A 16,017-nucleotide genomic window follows, 5' to 3' on the forward strand; every position below is an offset into this window, starting at 1 on the left:
ATATCCTAAATATATGAACAGCTCATGCTACTCAATGTAAAAAAACCCAAACAATCCAATCAAAAACATGGTCAGAAGTACTAAGTAAACATTATTTCTTATGAAGTTTGCTGAAAAGCTAAAAATAGATTTACCATATGATCCAGCAGTCTTATTGCTGGGCATATATCCTGACAAAAGTAATTTGAAAAGTACATAGAATCTAATGTTTATAGAAGCATTATTCACACTAGCTGAGGCATAGAAGCATCCTAATTTTTCATAAACAGATAAATGGATAAATAAGTTGAAAGATATCTATATCTATATCTACACACACACACACACACACACGAATATTACTCAGCCATGAAAAGAATAATATAATGCCATTAGCAACAACGTGGATGGACCTAGAGATTATCATACTAAATGAAGTAAGTCAGACAAAGACAAATATATTACTTATATGTGGAATCTTAAAAAAAAAGATAAATGAACTTATTTCCAAAACAGAAACAGACTCACAGACAAAAAACCTTATGGTTACCAAAAGAGAAAAGAGGATGAGAGAGAAATTAGAAGTTTGGTATTAACAGATACTCAGCACTATACAGAAAACAGATAAACAACAAGGACCTACTGTATAGCACAGGGAACTCTAGGTTCCCTAGGTTGTTTGGTTTTACTGTGTTATGTTCACTGGGATGTGCTGTAACCTTTTCACAATATCTGGTATTTGGAACTTTCTGCAACTTAACAATTTCTGGAAAACAAAGCACACTTTGGTTTAACCAGTTTAACTCCACCCCTTCCCTGCTTACTGCTGCCTAGTGAATATTCACACACTGGTCACACCCTGTGTATCTCCAGGAGTGTCAAATGGCACAGATGTCCACCGGCACTAGACCTGAATTCCCCATCCCATCAATATCTAGTTTACAGGAAATATGGGGGATAGGTATAATAGTCAAAGCAAATTAAGAATAAAGTCTCCCTTTTGCAAAAAAAAGTAGAGCACTTTCTCCACTCTTAGAGCATTTCCCTTAGCAAATTTTCACCCTCATTTTTCACCTTTATTAAGTAGAATTGTTGCAATTTGACTGCACATATACAATATACTGCATGCAAATACATATATACAATATACAGCACATACATACATTTTAACATTTACACATGTGTACTGTTCATTGTTTCTAAGAACAGTTACAGCTTTAGCTTTTTCAACTTACATTGTTATCAAAGGAATAAAGCCAACCACAAAATAAAAATCAACAGAATGCAGTAATCCAGTCATAAAGGACAGTCAAATGTGCTTATGTATATTCACAAAATCAATCACCTAAGTTAAAAATAGTACGTTCATTTGTGTCCCTTTTTTTTTTTTAGATTCCACATATAAGTGATATCATATGGCATTTTTCTTTCTCTTTCTGGCTTACTTCACTTAGAATGATGATCTCCAGATCTATCCATGTTCCTTTAGCAAATAATTGTAAATTCTTTGTCCCTTTGGGATGTATATAAATCTTTCAAAAAGCTAAATATTTTATTTAAATCTCTTCCCAGATTTATAACTGTGTACGAATGTGCTCCCAGGGATTTAATTTATGGAGGTGACTGAGGACCGGAGAGACTAATGCCATTTGAAGTTCCCCAGGGACATGAGAGGCCCAGTGTGCCAAGTAGGGACGTAGGAAACCTGTCCCATGAGAGGTCAGGAAGCTGAGAGAACCGGGGCTGTGCCTTCATGACTGCAGAGGCCCGAAGAACTAGCAGTGAGCGCCCCGCTACAGAAAACGCACGTTCTGGAGTCCCAGGCTGCGGGTTTGTAACTCGGGGCCGTGAGACGCGCTGGGAGGTGGGCCGGGACGAGGTCGGGCATCCGGGCGTCTAGCGGTGGGCCCTCGCCGCCCCGCGATCCGGACCCGTCCTACTGACATTCGCGACGGTTGTCGAGCGCCGCCTGGCGGCCACTTTTACATTATCGCTTCCCTCCCGAGCTCCGGAGTCCTTCGCAAAGGGAGGGATTCTGTCGCAGTGCCCGAGTCAGAGTTCCGAGAGTTCGGCGGCGCGGGCAGGATCATCCCGGCCTTGAGGATTGGGTGTGCGATGTGCTCTCGCCGGAGATTGGATCCGTAGGATTGCGGGGACTTGCCCCCGTCGGGCTCCGGGGCTCGGGTGAGGGGCCGTCCGGCCCGTAGAGCAGCCTCCGCGGGGCTCCTCCGGGTGAGGAGACCGACCGGGGCCCGGCCTCTGCTGGAGAGGTGAGGGTGAACGTGTCCGGAAGCCGGTACTCCGGAGGTGAGAACCGGCTGGGCCGGGCGGGGAGGCCCGCGGAGGGCGCGACGAGCTCAGGTTGGACTCGAGAGGGTCACGGTGGGCGGAGGGGCCTCCGCGGAATTTGTCCCGAGTCCGGATCCGGAGACCCTGATGGAACGGGCTTGCCCGCGCAGGAGACCCGTGGAGGCGCACCCGGGCCGCTCCGTCTCACGCGGGTCCACGTGAGTCGGGCAGAGCATACGGGGGGCGCAGCGCTGGGGCCGGGCTGCCCCGGAGCCAGGCGTGGTCACTCGTTCTCCCCAAGTTAGCGCTGCAGCCCGGCCCCCAGGGCTCCCCCAAACTGTAATAGGTGAAAATATCTTCCTTTAAAATCGGGTTTTAAGAGTTTTTTTTTAAACTAATTTTGGGGGCTAATGAGGTCTATATACTTAATTTTTTTTTTGAAGGGACTGGGGAGTGAACCTAGTAACATTACTACATACTGTATATTCACGCTACCATTTGAGCTATATCCTCCCCAACTAAGGGTTTCTCTAAAGATTTGGCGCCACCTCTATGGAAAGAAAAGATGAAGGCAGGCCCCTCCTACCTGTCCCGACATAGACAGATGGGTGAGAAATTCCAGAATTCCTTTGGATAAAAAGCGAAGAGCTACCGCAGAACATCCCCTAGATTCCCAGGCACATTTAGGATAAACTGTAACAAGTGATGCTCTCACTAAAAGACTAGGTTTATCTTGAGAACTCTGCCTTCTTGACTATACAATGAAGATGCCCGTAAAGCTGTTTTCTTTCTCTCCTGACTTTGTGGAGACTTCCTGGGTTGGCAGGTTTTTTGTTAATCATTTCCCCAGCAATGGTCAGCACGTTAAACAGTATCGGATCCAATTTAGGAGAAATTGAGAAGGTGGCAAATCTATCAGGTAGAGGACCCCAGGAAGTGACAAATTAGAATTTTTGAAAAGGTCATTCATATCCTAATTGCAGTATGTTTATGTACAACGTTACCTCAGTTTCTGGTGTACAGCAGTGTTTCTGTCGTACATGTTTGTTTTCGTATCCTTTTTCAAGATATTGAAAATACCGTGAACAGTTCCTGGGGCTATATAGAAGAAATTTGTTTTATATGTGTATCTGCAGATTTTGAACTCCCAATTTATCCCTTTCCCCCCAGGTAACTAGGAGTTTGTTTACTCCGTCTGAGTCTGAGTCTGTTTCTGTATTGTAGGTGACTTCATTTGTGTGTGTTCTAAGATTCCACTTGAGTGGTTATCCTATGGTATTTTTCTTTCTCTGGCTGGTTTACTTAGAGATGATGATCTCCAGGTCCATCCATGTTGCTACATAATGGCACTAATTTTTTTACGGTTGAGTGGTACTCTACTGTATGTACACACTATATATAGTGTATATACACACGCAGGTTCTTTAATGAACACTAGGGGTGCATGTGTCTTTTTGAATTAGAGTCCCCTCTGTGTATGGAATTGAATATACTTTAAACACATTTTTAAGACGATTAAACGTCCCGTGAAGATGTCTGTGTCCTCATCCTGTACCTTGTAAACATTACCTTATTTGGTATTACGTAAATGTGATGAGGAATATTGAGATGGGATTAGTTTGAACTTATCTATGTATGCCTAGTAATGTACTCACAAGTCTCCTAGTAAAGACAGGCAGAGAGAAATCCTACCATACAGAGGAAGGATATTTGACCAAAGTATTAATTGAGTAAGGGAGTGGTCTAGAAACAGAAGGAATGTGGGGGTAGGGCCTATGCAAAAATGACCCAGTAATTTGAGTTGAAAAAATATTCTAATGCCAATTTTATAGGTTAAGGAAAAAACTTTTGGTTTCAGAAGTGTACACCTGTGCAAAAGCTTTATCAAACCCTGCATTTCAGGAACCACTGGGCCTGTGCAGGGATCTCGTTAAGGGCCTCCATTTTTAAGCATGCCATGGGATACAGCTGCGCACATCAATTACAATCACCTTTTCTCTACCTATCATCTTTCCCTACACCTAAGACCACCCTGATCTTTATGTGATCAATCTCTCTAAGGGCATCTTGCCTCTTGAAGTGAGTTTAGTTCTGGTAATAGTTTGAAACTGCCCACAGTTGGGAGTATGTATATCAGGGACACTGGCAAAACACATCTTTTATTAATAATAAGAGAAGGGGGAAGGTACAGGAATGCAGAAGGGTAGTCATTCATTTCTGCCAGAGATTGTTCCCAGGTCCTCAGCTAGATGGAAACCGCCTTCTTCTGGGTGGAGGTCTGTCTTCGAAGAATTTACTTGTGGCCCGTCTCCTTGTCCTCTACTCTGTGTGGCACAGGGAGGGGCCAGAGGTCCACAACTCACTCCTCCAGGAATGGTTTGCAACAGGGCCGTGTGTGCTGTGTGGAAGGGTATGTCCAGGCCCAGGAAACTCGACTGTCACTGAGAGGAGCTGGTATTTAAGGACATGAAGTGTAGGCCAATACTGGAGAGTGATGGGATGGACCAATCAGGAGGGGTGTGAGGGATAAGCCAGGGTTGGAAGTTGGAGTAGAAACTTATGCAATGATGGAAAGGAAGCACACAGGGTTCTCCTCCCAGCTCCAGTTGGACAACATTGGACTTTGAAGATGTAAGTCCTAAGGGAAAGAAAAGATGGGACAAGTGAGCAGTCAGTACTGGGCGGAGGGTACAGAACCTTGAGGTTGCTAGCAGGGAACAGCTGAGACTGATGGAACCCGCCAGACTAACTCCAAAACTTTTGAGCTACTTGTGAAAGGAGGCAGTATATATACACACACACGGGACAGGGAAGCAGTAACAGATGTGTGCAGAGCCCAGCCCAGGATGCTGTTCTTACTTAGTGAAATCACCAAGTTCTCCAACATCACATCATGGTACAGGGGTCTCGCAGTCTCCAAGGCCCAACGCCCTGTGATGAGGGGGACAGATGTGTCTATGAGCAGCCTCTCTTTAAGTACCCCCAACTCCAGCCTGTATTTTCTTTCTGCCTCCTTGATCAGCAGGGGGACAAACAGCTTTCCTGCAAGGTAAGAAAGAGCCCGAGAGTCCCCAGGATCACATCCCCACAAACAAACCTGGGCCCATCCTTCTAAGTTCCTAGTGCCAGGGCCCCAGGGGAGTTCATTCACACACCTTCTCCGCATGCATATCACTCACTGGACTTTCTCTTCCTCTTGGCAACCTGAAGCCCTCCCCAGCACTCTAGCTCTGCATGTTCACTTGTCTCTCATACTTGGGAGTCTCCGGACCATCTGAAACTCAGCATGGCCAAAACCCAATTCGTAATATTCTCATTGAAAAACTACTCCCACTGCCTTCCCCATCCCAGTTGATGTGCAAAGGGCAAAAACTTTGGAGTCATCTGTGACCCCCTTCACATTAGACCTACTTTAAAAACAAATCTAGTAGCCAACAAGTATTCTCCTACCCTCACCATTACCTTCGCCTTCCTTTTCCCTAGTCTGTTCTGCACGAGATAACCTATTAAGATCTAAATGAGAAGAGAAACCCACTACTAGGCCTCTGACCCTTGCTCACCAGACATTTAATTAACAGACACTCCCTTCTCAACCGCATCTCCGAGCATCGGTGCATACTAACCCCTGTACCTAAGACACCTTTCACATCTCAGCCTGTAGGTTGCTGTACAGACACCAAAGCTGGGAAGACTGGAATTAAAAGTTCCAGAACACCTGACACTCACCAGTGCAAGGGCCATGAGGGACAGTTCTGCCTAAGTGCAAACTGCGGGAGGAGCAGGCTCATGTCACTTTAATTCTCATCAGTGATACAAAGATGAATGAGTAATTAATTAGCAATTAATAGTTAATAAAAGTGGTGCTAAAGGCTCAAGGGTAAACCAACCACATATAAAGTCAAGTGGGTATTGTGAGAAAAGGCTTTCCCCAAAGTAGGAAAAAACATGCAAATCCTGTCACATTCCTGTGTGAGTACAGCTGAATAAGAGATCATGTCCAGGGGGAACCTCTGAATGAGTGGGATTGCTGGATTATAGCATCCTTTTAGCCTGAGGAATCTCCAGACTGTTTTCCATAATGGCTACACCAGACTATGGTTGTGGCAGGTCATGTGCCACAAATACCAAAATTAAGTCTGATTTTTGTACTGCTCTGTTGCTGACACTTCCACTTCATTCCAGCTCTTGTGTTTCTTCCTGATAATACATTCTTCTTTTCCCATAGGTAACAGTTGGTTCTTTCATTATATTAAGTTACTGTCTTACCAAAAAAAAAAAACCTATGGGAAAAGAGCAAATATTTTGCAAAAGATGAGATTGACAAGGGCTTAATTTCTCAAACAATCCAATCCAAAAATGGGAAGAAGATATAAACAAGCAATATGAATGGCCAATAGGCACATAAAAAACTGCTCAATATTGCTAATTATCAGAGGAATGCAAATCACAACTGAAGTATCACTTCAAAAATGGAGAAAAGGAAACCCTCCTACACTAGTGGGAATGCAGTTTGGTGCAGCCATTATGGAAAACAGTCTGGAGATTCCTCAAAAAACTAAAAACAGACTTACCATATGATACATTCAAAATAACCATTTATTTATTTAGAGGAGGTACTGGAGATTTAACCCAGGACCTTAGCATGCAGTTTAACACTGAACTATACCCCACTTAGGATACTAATATATGTATCATAGATAAGTTCATACTGTAATGCACAGGGAACTATATTCAATATCTTGTTGTGATCTATGGTTAAAAAGAATATAACTGAGTGTACTTTGACTAAAAATAGACTTACCAATATATCCAGAAGGAACCCTAATTAAAATAGACACCTGCACCCCAATGTTCACAGCAGCACTATACAATAGCCAAGACATGGAAACAACCTAAATGTCCATCAACAGATGATTGAATAAAGAAGTTGTGGCATATTTATACAGTGGAATCCTACTCAGCCATAAAAAAGAATGAAGTAATGCCATTGGCAGCAACATGGATGGACCTGGAGATCATCATTCTTAAAAGAAAAGACAAACTTATTGACAAAACAGAAGCCGACAAACAAACTTATGGTTACTGGGACGTGGGGAGGGATAAATTGTTTTGTTTCTTGGAGGGGAAGGTAAGTTACTGGGGTTTGAACCCAGGACCTTGTGCATGCTTCAGTATCTTGTAGTAACACAGTGGAAAAGGGTATGAGTATAACATTACTGTAAAGTGACTATACTTCAATAAAATATATATATACAAAAAGTGAACAAGTCTGTATGTGTGTGAATGAAATATGAATATGTAAGTGAAATATTATGCTGTACACCATAAATTAACACATTGTAACTGAGTATACTTTGACTATGAATTCAAAAAGATACCTGCACCCCAGTGTTCATAGCAGCACTATTTACAATAGACAAACATGGAAACAACCTAAATGTCCACTGAGATGACTGGATAAAGATGTGGTATATTTGTAGAATGGAATAAAAGAATAAAATATCATTTGCAGCAACGTGGATGGACCTGTAGATTGTCATTCTAAGTGAAATGAGAAAGAAAAATGCTATATGATATCACTCATATGTGGAATCTTAAAAAAAAGACTTTTTTTTTACAGAACAGAAACAGACTCACAGACATAGAAAAAAAACTTACGGTTACCAGGGTGGGAAGGCATAAATTAGGAGCTACAGATTTGCAGATACTAACTACTATATATAAGATAGATAAACAAGTTCATACTGTACAGCGCAGTGAACTCTATTCAATATCTTGTAGTAACCTCTGGTGGAAAAGTGTATGAAAATGAGCATATTTATGTTCATGTATGACTGAAGCAATATACTATACACCAGAAATTGACACAACACTGGAAACTAACTATACTTCAATTTAAGTTATCATTTTGTATATTCCAGTTTAATCCATAAATTCTGACTTGAAATAACTGTAACATTATATAAGAGAATTCAAGAATGTGTAATTTTTATATTGATCCATGTTTTGACATTAAAATATTTCCATAAGTGTTCAGAGAGATTGCTTGTAGTTTCCTATAGGCTGTTCTCTCCTGGGTAGAGAACTGAACCACCGTTTATTGACCACACACTGAAAATCCACACACTGAAAATCCGGTAAGAGGGTTGTTGCTAGCATCACAGTAAAAGCGCTTGGCCTTCAGCAGTTTGGGATAACTGGACCTCATTTCTGACTGCCTCAACTTAAGAGAAATGAAACAAGCTATACGACCCAACCTCTATTCAGTTACCTAAACATGAAAATACCTTCTTGCACTCTAAACATCCTGTTAGGATTTAAAATATCATAACCATTTTCTCTTCCAAAATCACCAACGATGACTGAACAGTAAAATAAAAATTACTGGAAGAGTACAATCTCTTAAAATACGAAAGCTTTTTAAGTGTGTGTATACTGTAAAACAGTAAGTTTATGTAATGCATGTGTGTGTCAAAAGATTAAGTATAATAATTTCAGAGAGCTAAGTTAAAAACAAGATCAAAAAACAAATATTCATTTAAATACAATAATTTTAACATGCTACACAAATGTATTTAATATATATACCTCAGGACACATGGCTGGTTTGACTACAGTAGCAATGTTTATAACTGCTGAAAACATATACCAAAAAAAACCCCAAAGAAAAGTTTTCAACAGAACTTATAGACATTTTACTCATATATTCAAACTACAGAATCCTGTACAAAAAGGAAAATAAATTGATAGCCATGAAATACATCAATAAAAATCACACAATAGTGTGTAAGTGTAGGAAAATACATCATATACTAATATGATGCCACTCCTAAAAAAGTTTTAAAACAAGTGAGCAAAACTGAACTACAGTCATCAAATTATTTTCCAAATAGATGGTAAGGCTATCAAGAAAAGTGAGGAAAAGCTTACTTGTAACATCAGACAGCGCCTTAGCTCCGGGGACGGGGATGACTGTTTTGGAAAGACTGTACAGGTGATTTCTGGGGTCACATTTCTTGACCTGGGCAGTGCACGTGGAAGTTCTGTGGGGTTTTTTTTTTTTTTTTTTTGGTCAAGCACATCATATCTGAAAATTCAGAAAGCCAAGGTTTCGGAGGATAAATATAAATAAAGGACACTTGTAAGAGAACTACGGAGAAGATCACAACTACCACAGAACGAGAAGAGCTCGGTGAAGGCCGGGAGGATGCGGCATTTAACTGAATCGGACCCACCTGTGTAGCCACTGCCACTGGAGTCTAGGGGGAAAGGTGGGGCCTGGTCACAGCGGTCTAAAATAGACTTACCGTATGATCAAGCAATCCTACTTGTCCAAAGAAAAATATCATTCAAAAAGACACATGCACCCCAATGTTCATAGCTCCACTATTTACAACAGCCAAGACATGGAAACAGCCTAAATGTCCACTGACAGATGACTGGATAAAGAAGATGTGGTATGTATACATATGCAACGAAATAATACTCAGCATAAAAAAGAATAAAATAATGCCATTTGCAGCAACATGGATGGACCTGGACATTGTCATTCTAAGTGAAGTAAGCCAGAAAGAGAAAGAAAAATACCATATATCACTTATATGTGGAATCTAAAAAAAAAAGGAAATGATTCAAATGAACTTACCTACAAAAGAGAACAAACTTCTGGTTACCAAGGGCGAAAGGAGGTGGGAAGGGATAAATTGGGAATTCAAAAACAGTGTCTCTTGGGGAGTGATGGAAATGTTAGCTATCTTGATTGTAGTGGTGGTTTCATGGGTGTATACACCTATTAAAATTCATCAAATTGTACATTTGAAATATGTGTACTTTACTATACAGGAACCACAGCACAACAAAGGTGTTTTTAAAAAATTCCAGTAAAAAAGATAATGTTCTTGTAATTCTTCTAGTAATAATAAAACTACAAAAAAAACCACCCTAATTTTAATTAAGAGAATCTGCTCCTTCAACATATAGAATCACTGAATGCCAAATTGTTATCAGTAAAGAAATGGACAGTTAGGTTCATAGAATGGTTGTGGAAGATGAAGCACAAATCATGGTCACAAGTGTAGACACAGGATACTTTTCTGAGGGTTTACAATGGATAAAAGTGAGTTATCAATTACAGAGCCCACAACAAGAGCCTGTGGTTAGTGAAAGTCATTTAAATTGTTGCTACAATACAGAGATAATAATTGCTCATAATCTCCCCTGGTTACACGGTTCTACGGAGACATACAGAGGACCTCAATCAAGTGCCTCCTGCTCTCAGAAGGAAGTCAACGTCTCCATAAGAAAGTGTCTCTGCACTGAATTTTATTTTGTTTGAACAAAGAGCCATCTTGGAAGGAAGATGGCTCACACATTTTATGTGAGGATTGGAGTAGCAAGATGTGCTTCCTATCTAGCTGGATTTCACGGTCATCTTTGTATCTTGACACTCAAATACATTCCTTTTGTCTGACCCCCTACAATTATCAGCCATATTTCTCATGTACTATTTTAAGTCTGTTTTAAAAATGAGAGAGAAGTGACGCTTTCCACTCTCTAAATGGAAAATAAATGTTAACACTTTTCTACTGGTGACAGAAATTTTAGAGACATATTACCATATAGTCTATTTATAATAAAGTGCCCCTCTTCCCAGGAAACTGCATACACCAGCAACTTTCACTTGAACAACAGCAGACTGGGAGATCACCACTGTTCACGTTTAAAAAAAATTTTGTTGGGTAATTAGGTTTGGTTGTTTATTTAATGGAGGTACTGGGGATTGAACCCAGGACCTTGTGTTTGTTAAACATGTGCTCTACTGCTGACCTATATCCTCCCTGCTCTCTTTCTTTTTTTTAAATTGAAGTATATTTGATTTACAATGTTGTGTTAGTTTCAGGTGTAGAGCAAAGTAATTCAGTTTATATATATTCATATTTATATATATACATATTTTCAGTATTTGTCCAAAGAAAATGAAAACACTAAAAGAGATACATGCAACCCCATGTTCACTGCAGCATTATTTACATAGCAGATATGGATACACACACACACATATATTTTTAGGTTCTTTTCCACTCTAGGTTATTACAAGATACTGAATATAGGTCCCTGTGCTGTACAGTAGCCCCATGTTGCTTACCTACTTCATATACCATTGTTTTCTTATTGCTTGTTACATTCCTTTGACTAAACGCTATGAGGTTCATTGTGTTTAGTCAGGAGTAAGTGAGAGAAAATTTCAGAGAAAGCTTTAACAGGGAGGAGGGGGAAGAAGTAGTGGGAAACCCAGAAACAGACACACATCTTTGTTGCCCTGAAGAGACACCTTCCCCTCTCTCTCTCCCTCCCTCCTTCTTCCCCCCTCTCTTCCCTCCCTCCCTTCCCCCTCCTTCCCTTCTTCCCTCCCTCTCCTTCCCCCCTCCCCTCCCTCTCTCCTTCCCTCCTTCCCCAGCTCCTCCCTCCCTCTCCCTCCCTCCCCCTCTCCTTCCCTCCTTCCCCAGCTCCTCCCTCCCTCTCCTTCCCCCTCCCTCCCCCTCCCTCGTTCCCCCTCCCCTCTCTCCCCCTTCTCTCTCCCCCTTCCCCCTCCCCTCCCCAATTCCCCCTTCCCCCTCCCCTCCTTCCCTTCCCCTCCCTCCTTCCCCCCTCCCTCTCCCCCTACCTCCTTCCCCCCTCCCTCCTTCCCCCTCCCCTCCCTCCTTCCCCCTCCCCTCCCTCTCTCCTTCCCTCCTTCCCCCCTCCCTCTCTCCCACCTAAACTTACTGTGTTCTAACCTTAGAAAGCCAATTTTTTGTGATCTTTTTCTCATTCTTTTCTTTTAATCAAGCAATTTTATTATTTTTATTTTGGGGGGGCAGACGTAATTATGTTTATTTTTAATGGAGGCACTGGGGATTGAACCCAGGACCTCATGCATGCTAGGCATGCACTCTACCCCTGAGCTACCCTCTGCCCCTAGAAAGCCAGTTTTAAAAAGAAAACAGTTATCTCTGGATTTCCTGAGCTACACTCCTTCTAAGAATCTGATACTTACCTGAACAGAAAAGCTACTTACCAGGTTGGCATTTGCTGTCAGGACAGTGGGTGCCTGGGTGGCACCTGCACAGGTGTGGCAAAGGGCATCTGAACCTTGAGATGAAGGCTGGGGATTCTATGACCTCATCTCTTGGTTGGGAAGTAATCCTCATTTCAACTGTGATTGCAGTGAGAGTGTCTGCAAATGGGAGTAGAGATTATCTGGGGAAACCTTCACACATTGTGCAAATTACTGAAAGCTGTTAAAAATAAGTAATAAAGATATCTGACGTGAGTGGCAGAAACAGAAGGGAAGATGTTACTTTTGAAACAAATGAAAATCCCATGGGAAGATGAACAGAAGACACAGAGATCTAATAAATGATGCAAGGAAGCTGGGCCAACTGGGGACTCAGTCAACAGGAAGGGTTTGTCTCTCAAATACGATTCCTGAGAGGACTGAGGGCACAAAAATGAAGATCTGGAGAATGAACAGATTAGAAAAAACACACAGGGGGATGCAAGTAGTAAGCCTAGGGTAACATGTTTCTTGAATGAATTATCAGACACCATGATATCAAGTATCATGTGTAGGGAAGATCCCTTGGTAGGAATACAGGATGTGTAAGTGCACAAAACACAAAATAAATGCCCGCACGGACCTCCCTTGGTCGGTGGGATCAGATGATAAGAAAGCACCCACCCTCGGCGGTAAGCTCCTTGACAGGTCTCGGTGATGATTTTTACATCTGACACTAAAAGCAACAAAAGCAAAAATAAGTAAATGAGACCACCTCAAATTAAAAAGCTTCTGCCCAGCAATGAAAATCATCAGCAAAATGGGAAGGCCACCTAATGAATGAGAGAAAATAGAACATCTGAAAAAGGCTTAATATCCAATATATATACATATAAAATTCATTCAACTCAATAGCAAAAAAACAAAGAATCTGATTAGAAATGGACAGAGGATCTCAACAGATATTTTTCCAAAGAAGACACAACCAACAAACACATGAACAGGTGCTCCATATCATTAATCATCAGGAAAGTGAAAATCAAAACTATGATGGATTGAACCCAGGGCCTCCTGCGTGCTAGGCATCCACTGCACCACTGAGCTACACCCTCCACCAACAGCTCTTTACTCGTATTTTCTGTCAGTGCAGAACTAAATCCAAAGTCACACACTGCATCTACATGTCCTGTGTTTTTCCACACCTTTATGCTCTGAGAGGCTTCATTTTTACTTTAATTTTTCCTGGATTTGTTACTTTTGAAGAATACAGTCCAACTGCTTTATAACATTTCTCTATTTACTGATAATTATGGTTATTTTTTGTGGTTTTAAAATTTTAAAATTTTATTTGATTTTTTTGGCAGAGAAACCACAGAAGTGATAGTGCCTTTATTACATCAGATTAGGAGACTCATGAATGAGATGAGATTCTCTCTAATCTCTCACACGTTGGGTTCCCTGGACTCTTGACATTAAATTTACTATATTTTTACCTTTAAAACTGATAAGCAATTAGTCAAGTGATACTTTGAAACTCTGTAAGTGTCCTGATCTATGTGGATCTTTTAGAAATGATGAACGATTTTCCTCATTCCATTACTCTCTGTATACTTGTATATTTAACTGGCATGGTATCGCCGGGTAGAGCATCTTCCTCATCATTCATTCACCCACTTATCTATATTGCTGTGGATTCATATATTGAAACATATTTCATAGGCTACCATCCAGTGCAGTCAGTATTCATTTTGATGCTCAAAATTTCTCAGAATTAGCCAGAAAAAATTACTTTCCAGGCTGATATTTAAGTCCGTAGGTTTTACTGTGTATCTTTCATTATATGGAACTCACATATCTTTCATTATATAGTGTCTTACATATTATAAGCATTTATTTAATTCACTGTTTTGGCTTTCTTACTATTGAGTTGGAGTAGTTTCTTATGTATTCTAGGTAAAAGTTCTTGGTCAAATATGTGACTTGTGATGATTTTCTTAAGCCTGTGTCTTTTCTATTTTTAAACTGATGTCTGTTTATGAGATTTAAATTTTTATCAATATATTCCACTATACTTATTGCTTTATAGGTCGTGTTTAAGGTAATTTACCTTCCCCCACATCATTAAGATACCTCCAATGATTTCTTCTAGAATTACTATAATTTTCACTTTTAAGTTTAGGCTCACAAGCTGTTAAAATTGATTCCATGTACAGAGTGAGTAGGCAATGACAGTGATTATGCATATTCAGTTGTGTAATTAAAATATAAAAGACAATTTGTTGTTAGATGATTGTTTTAAGTTGCTGATCTCTTAATCTCAAAAGCATTTTTAGAACCCTGAATTTGTACTCTCCTCTCCTATCCTCACGATGACTGTTTTTGATATCATGTTTTACATCTATCTGTTCTGTGTATCAAGGGAACTGCAATGAGAATTTGTGGGTGATGCACATGGTATTGCCAGCCATCATATGTGACAGCGTCAGGCCGAATGCTGCTACGTTCCATCCCTCAGCCAGCCTAGTAAAGAGCAGGGCCCAGGAAACAGCACACTGGGCCAAACATCAGATACTCATCGTAGGACTGGATGTCCTGGCCAACAAATAGCCCCACCTTCACCTTTATAATGAATGGATGGACCACTACCTAAAAATTGTCCCCTGCCAGGTAAAGGACCCTAGGAATCTCTTGCCTCACACACACCTAAAATATAAATCAAGACCACACATTTCTCTACATATAGTGAGACCATAATACAAGGCCTTGCCTAGACCCACCTATTCCTTCTGGCATCACAGACACTACGAATATCAACCAAGGGACACACTTCACGGCTCAAAGCACAAAGATGGGGTCTCGAAAGAAACAGTCACAATAGAATTTTCATACCATTAAGTGGTCCCAAATCGCTTGCTTAACTGAGGAAAAATAATGGTCCCCTCAAACAGCTCCTCTAAAAATTCCTGCCCAGTCGGATCCAGTAAATATAGCTCAGTGGTGGAGTGCATGCCTAGGATGCATGAGGTCCTGGGTTCAATCCCCAGTGCCTCCATTCAAAATAAAGAAAGAAACCTAATTAAACCCCCACCAAAACAAGTAAGCAAAAAAATAAATAAAAATTAAAATTAAAAAGCATTTCTGTGGTGGGCTATTTAGGTTATTTATTTAAGTGGAGGTACTGGAGACTGAACCCAGGACTTCATACATCCTAAGCACGTGCTCTACCACTGAGCTATACCCTCACCCTAAAGTTAAAAAATTTTTAAAAGAAAAAAAAAACCTCATCCAACAAATGAACTTGAAATGGGTCTCTATCCTGCTCCAGGCCTTACCTTATCTTTAATACACTTTTAATCATGCCTCATGCCATCTTATAAAGGACAGAGGCCAGAACAAGGGAGCCAATTCCCTGGGACCAATTAACCATAGACACTTCTCCTGGCCAAGAAGATGCTCATCTGCTGTGGGACCCATTTGAGCTAAAATCCCACTAAAAAAATTAAATCTGTCAAGTGCCGCTGCACTCTGTTCTGCTGAATGTTGGTCCTATTACTACGGAATAGGTGCCGTCATTGGGTTCCAACCTGCAGGCCCAACCCCCACCCCATGTCAGCCATTGTTACCATTAAATAAACCAAACCCTGAGACCCACGGGAACCCGCTGTGTATCCACTTGCAAAGGATGCCCCAGGCCCACAGGCGACACCGCCCCA

General features: G+C 41.0%; 1 protein-coding gene and 1 non-coding gene across 2 annotated transcripts in view; one reads left to right on the forward strand and one right to left on the reverse strand.

The window, feature by feature from the left end:
- Window positions 1-4,408: 4,408 nt before the first annotated feature.
- The window catches only part of LOC107034743 (uncharacterized), a 28,396-nt gene continuing 16,787 nt past the window's right edge, over window positions 4,409-16,017 (reverse strand). The window contains exons 6-9 of the mRNA XM_072968858.1: window positions 12,948-13,040; window positions 12,326-12,484; window positions 5,128-5,310; window positions 4,409-4,906 (exon numbers count right to left, since the gene is read on the reverse strand). Coding sequence (XP_072824959.1) covers window positions 4,707-4,906; window positions 5,128-5,310; window positions 12,326-12,484; window positions 12,948-13,040 — 635 coding nt within the window. The 3' untranslated portion in view covers window positions 4,409-4,706. The remainder of the gene's footprint in view (window positions 4,907-5,127; window positions 5,311-12,325; window positions 12,485-12,947; window positions 13,041-16,017) is intronic.
- On the forward strand, window positions 15,285-15,356 carry TRNAP-AGG (transfer RNA proline (anticodon AGG)). The gene has a single exon. It is a non-coding gene; the product is annotated as a tRNA-Pro (tRNA).

This window comes from Vicugna pacos, chromosome 9 (genome assembly GCF_048564905.1).
Source record: "Vicugna pacos chromosome 9, VicPac4, whole genome shotgun sequence".
Taxonomy (NCBI): Eukaryota; Metazoa; Chordata; class Mammalia; order Artiodactyla; family Camelidae; genus Vicugna; species Vicugna pacos.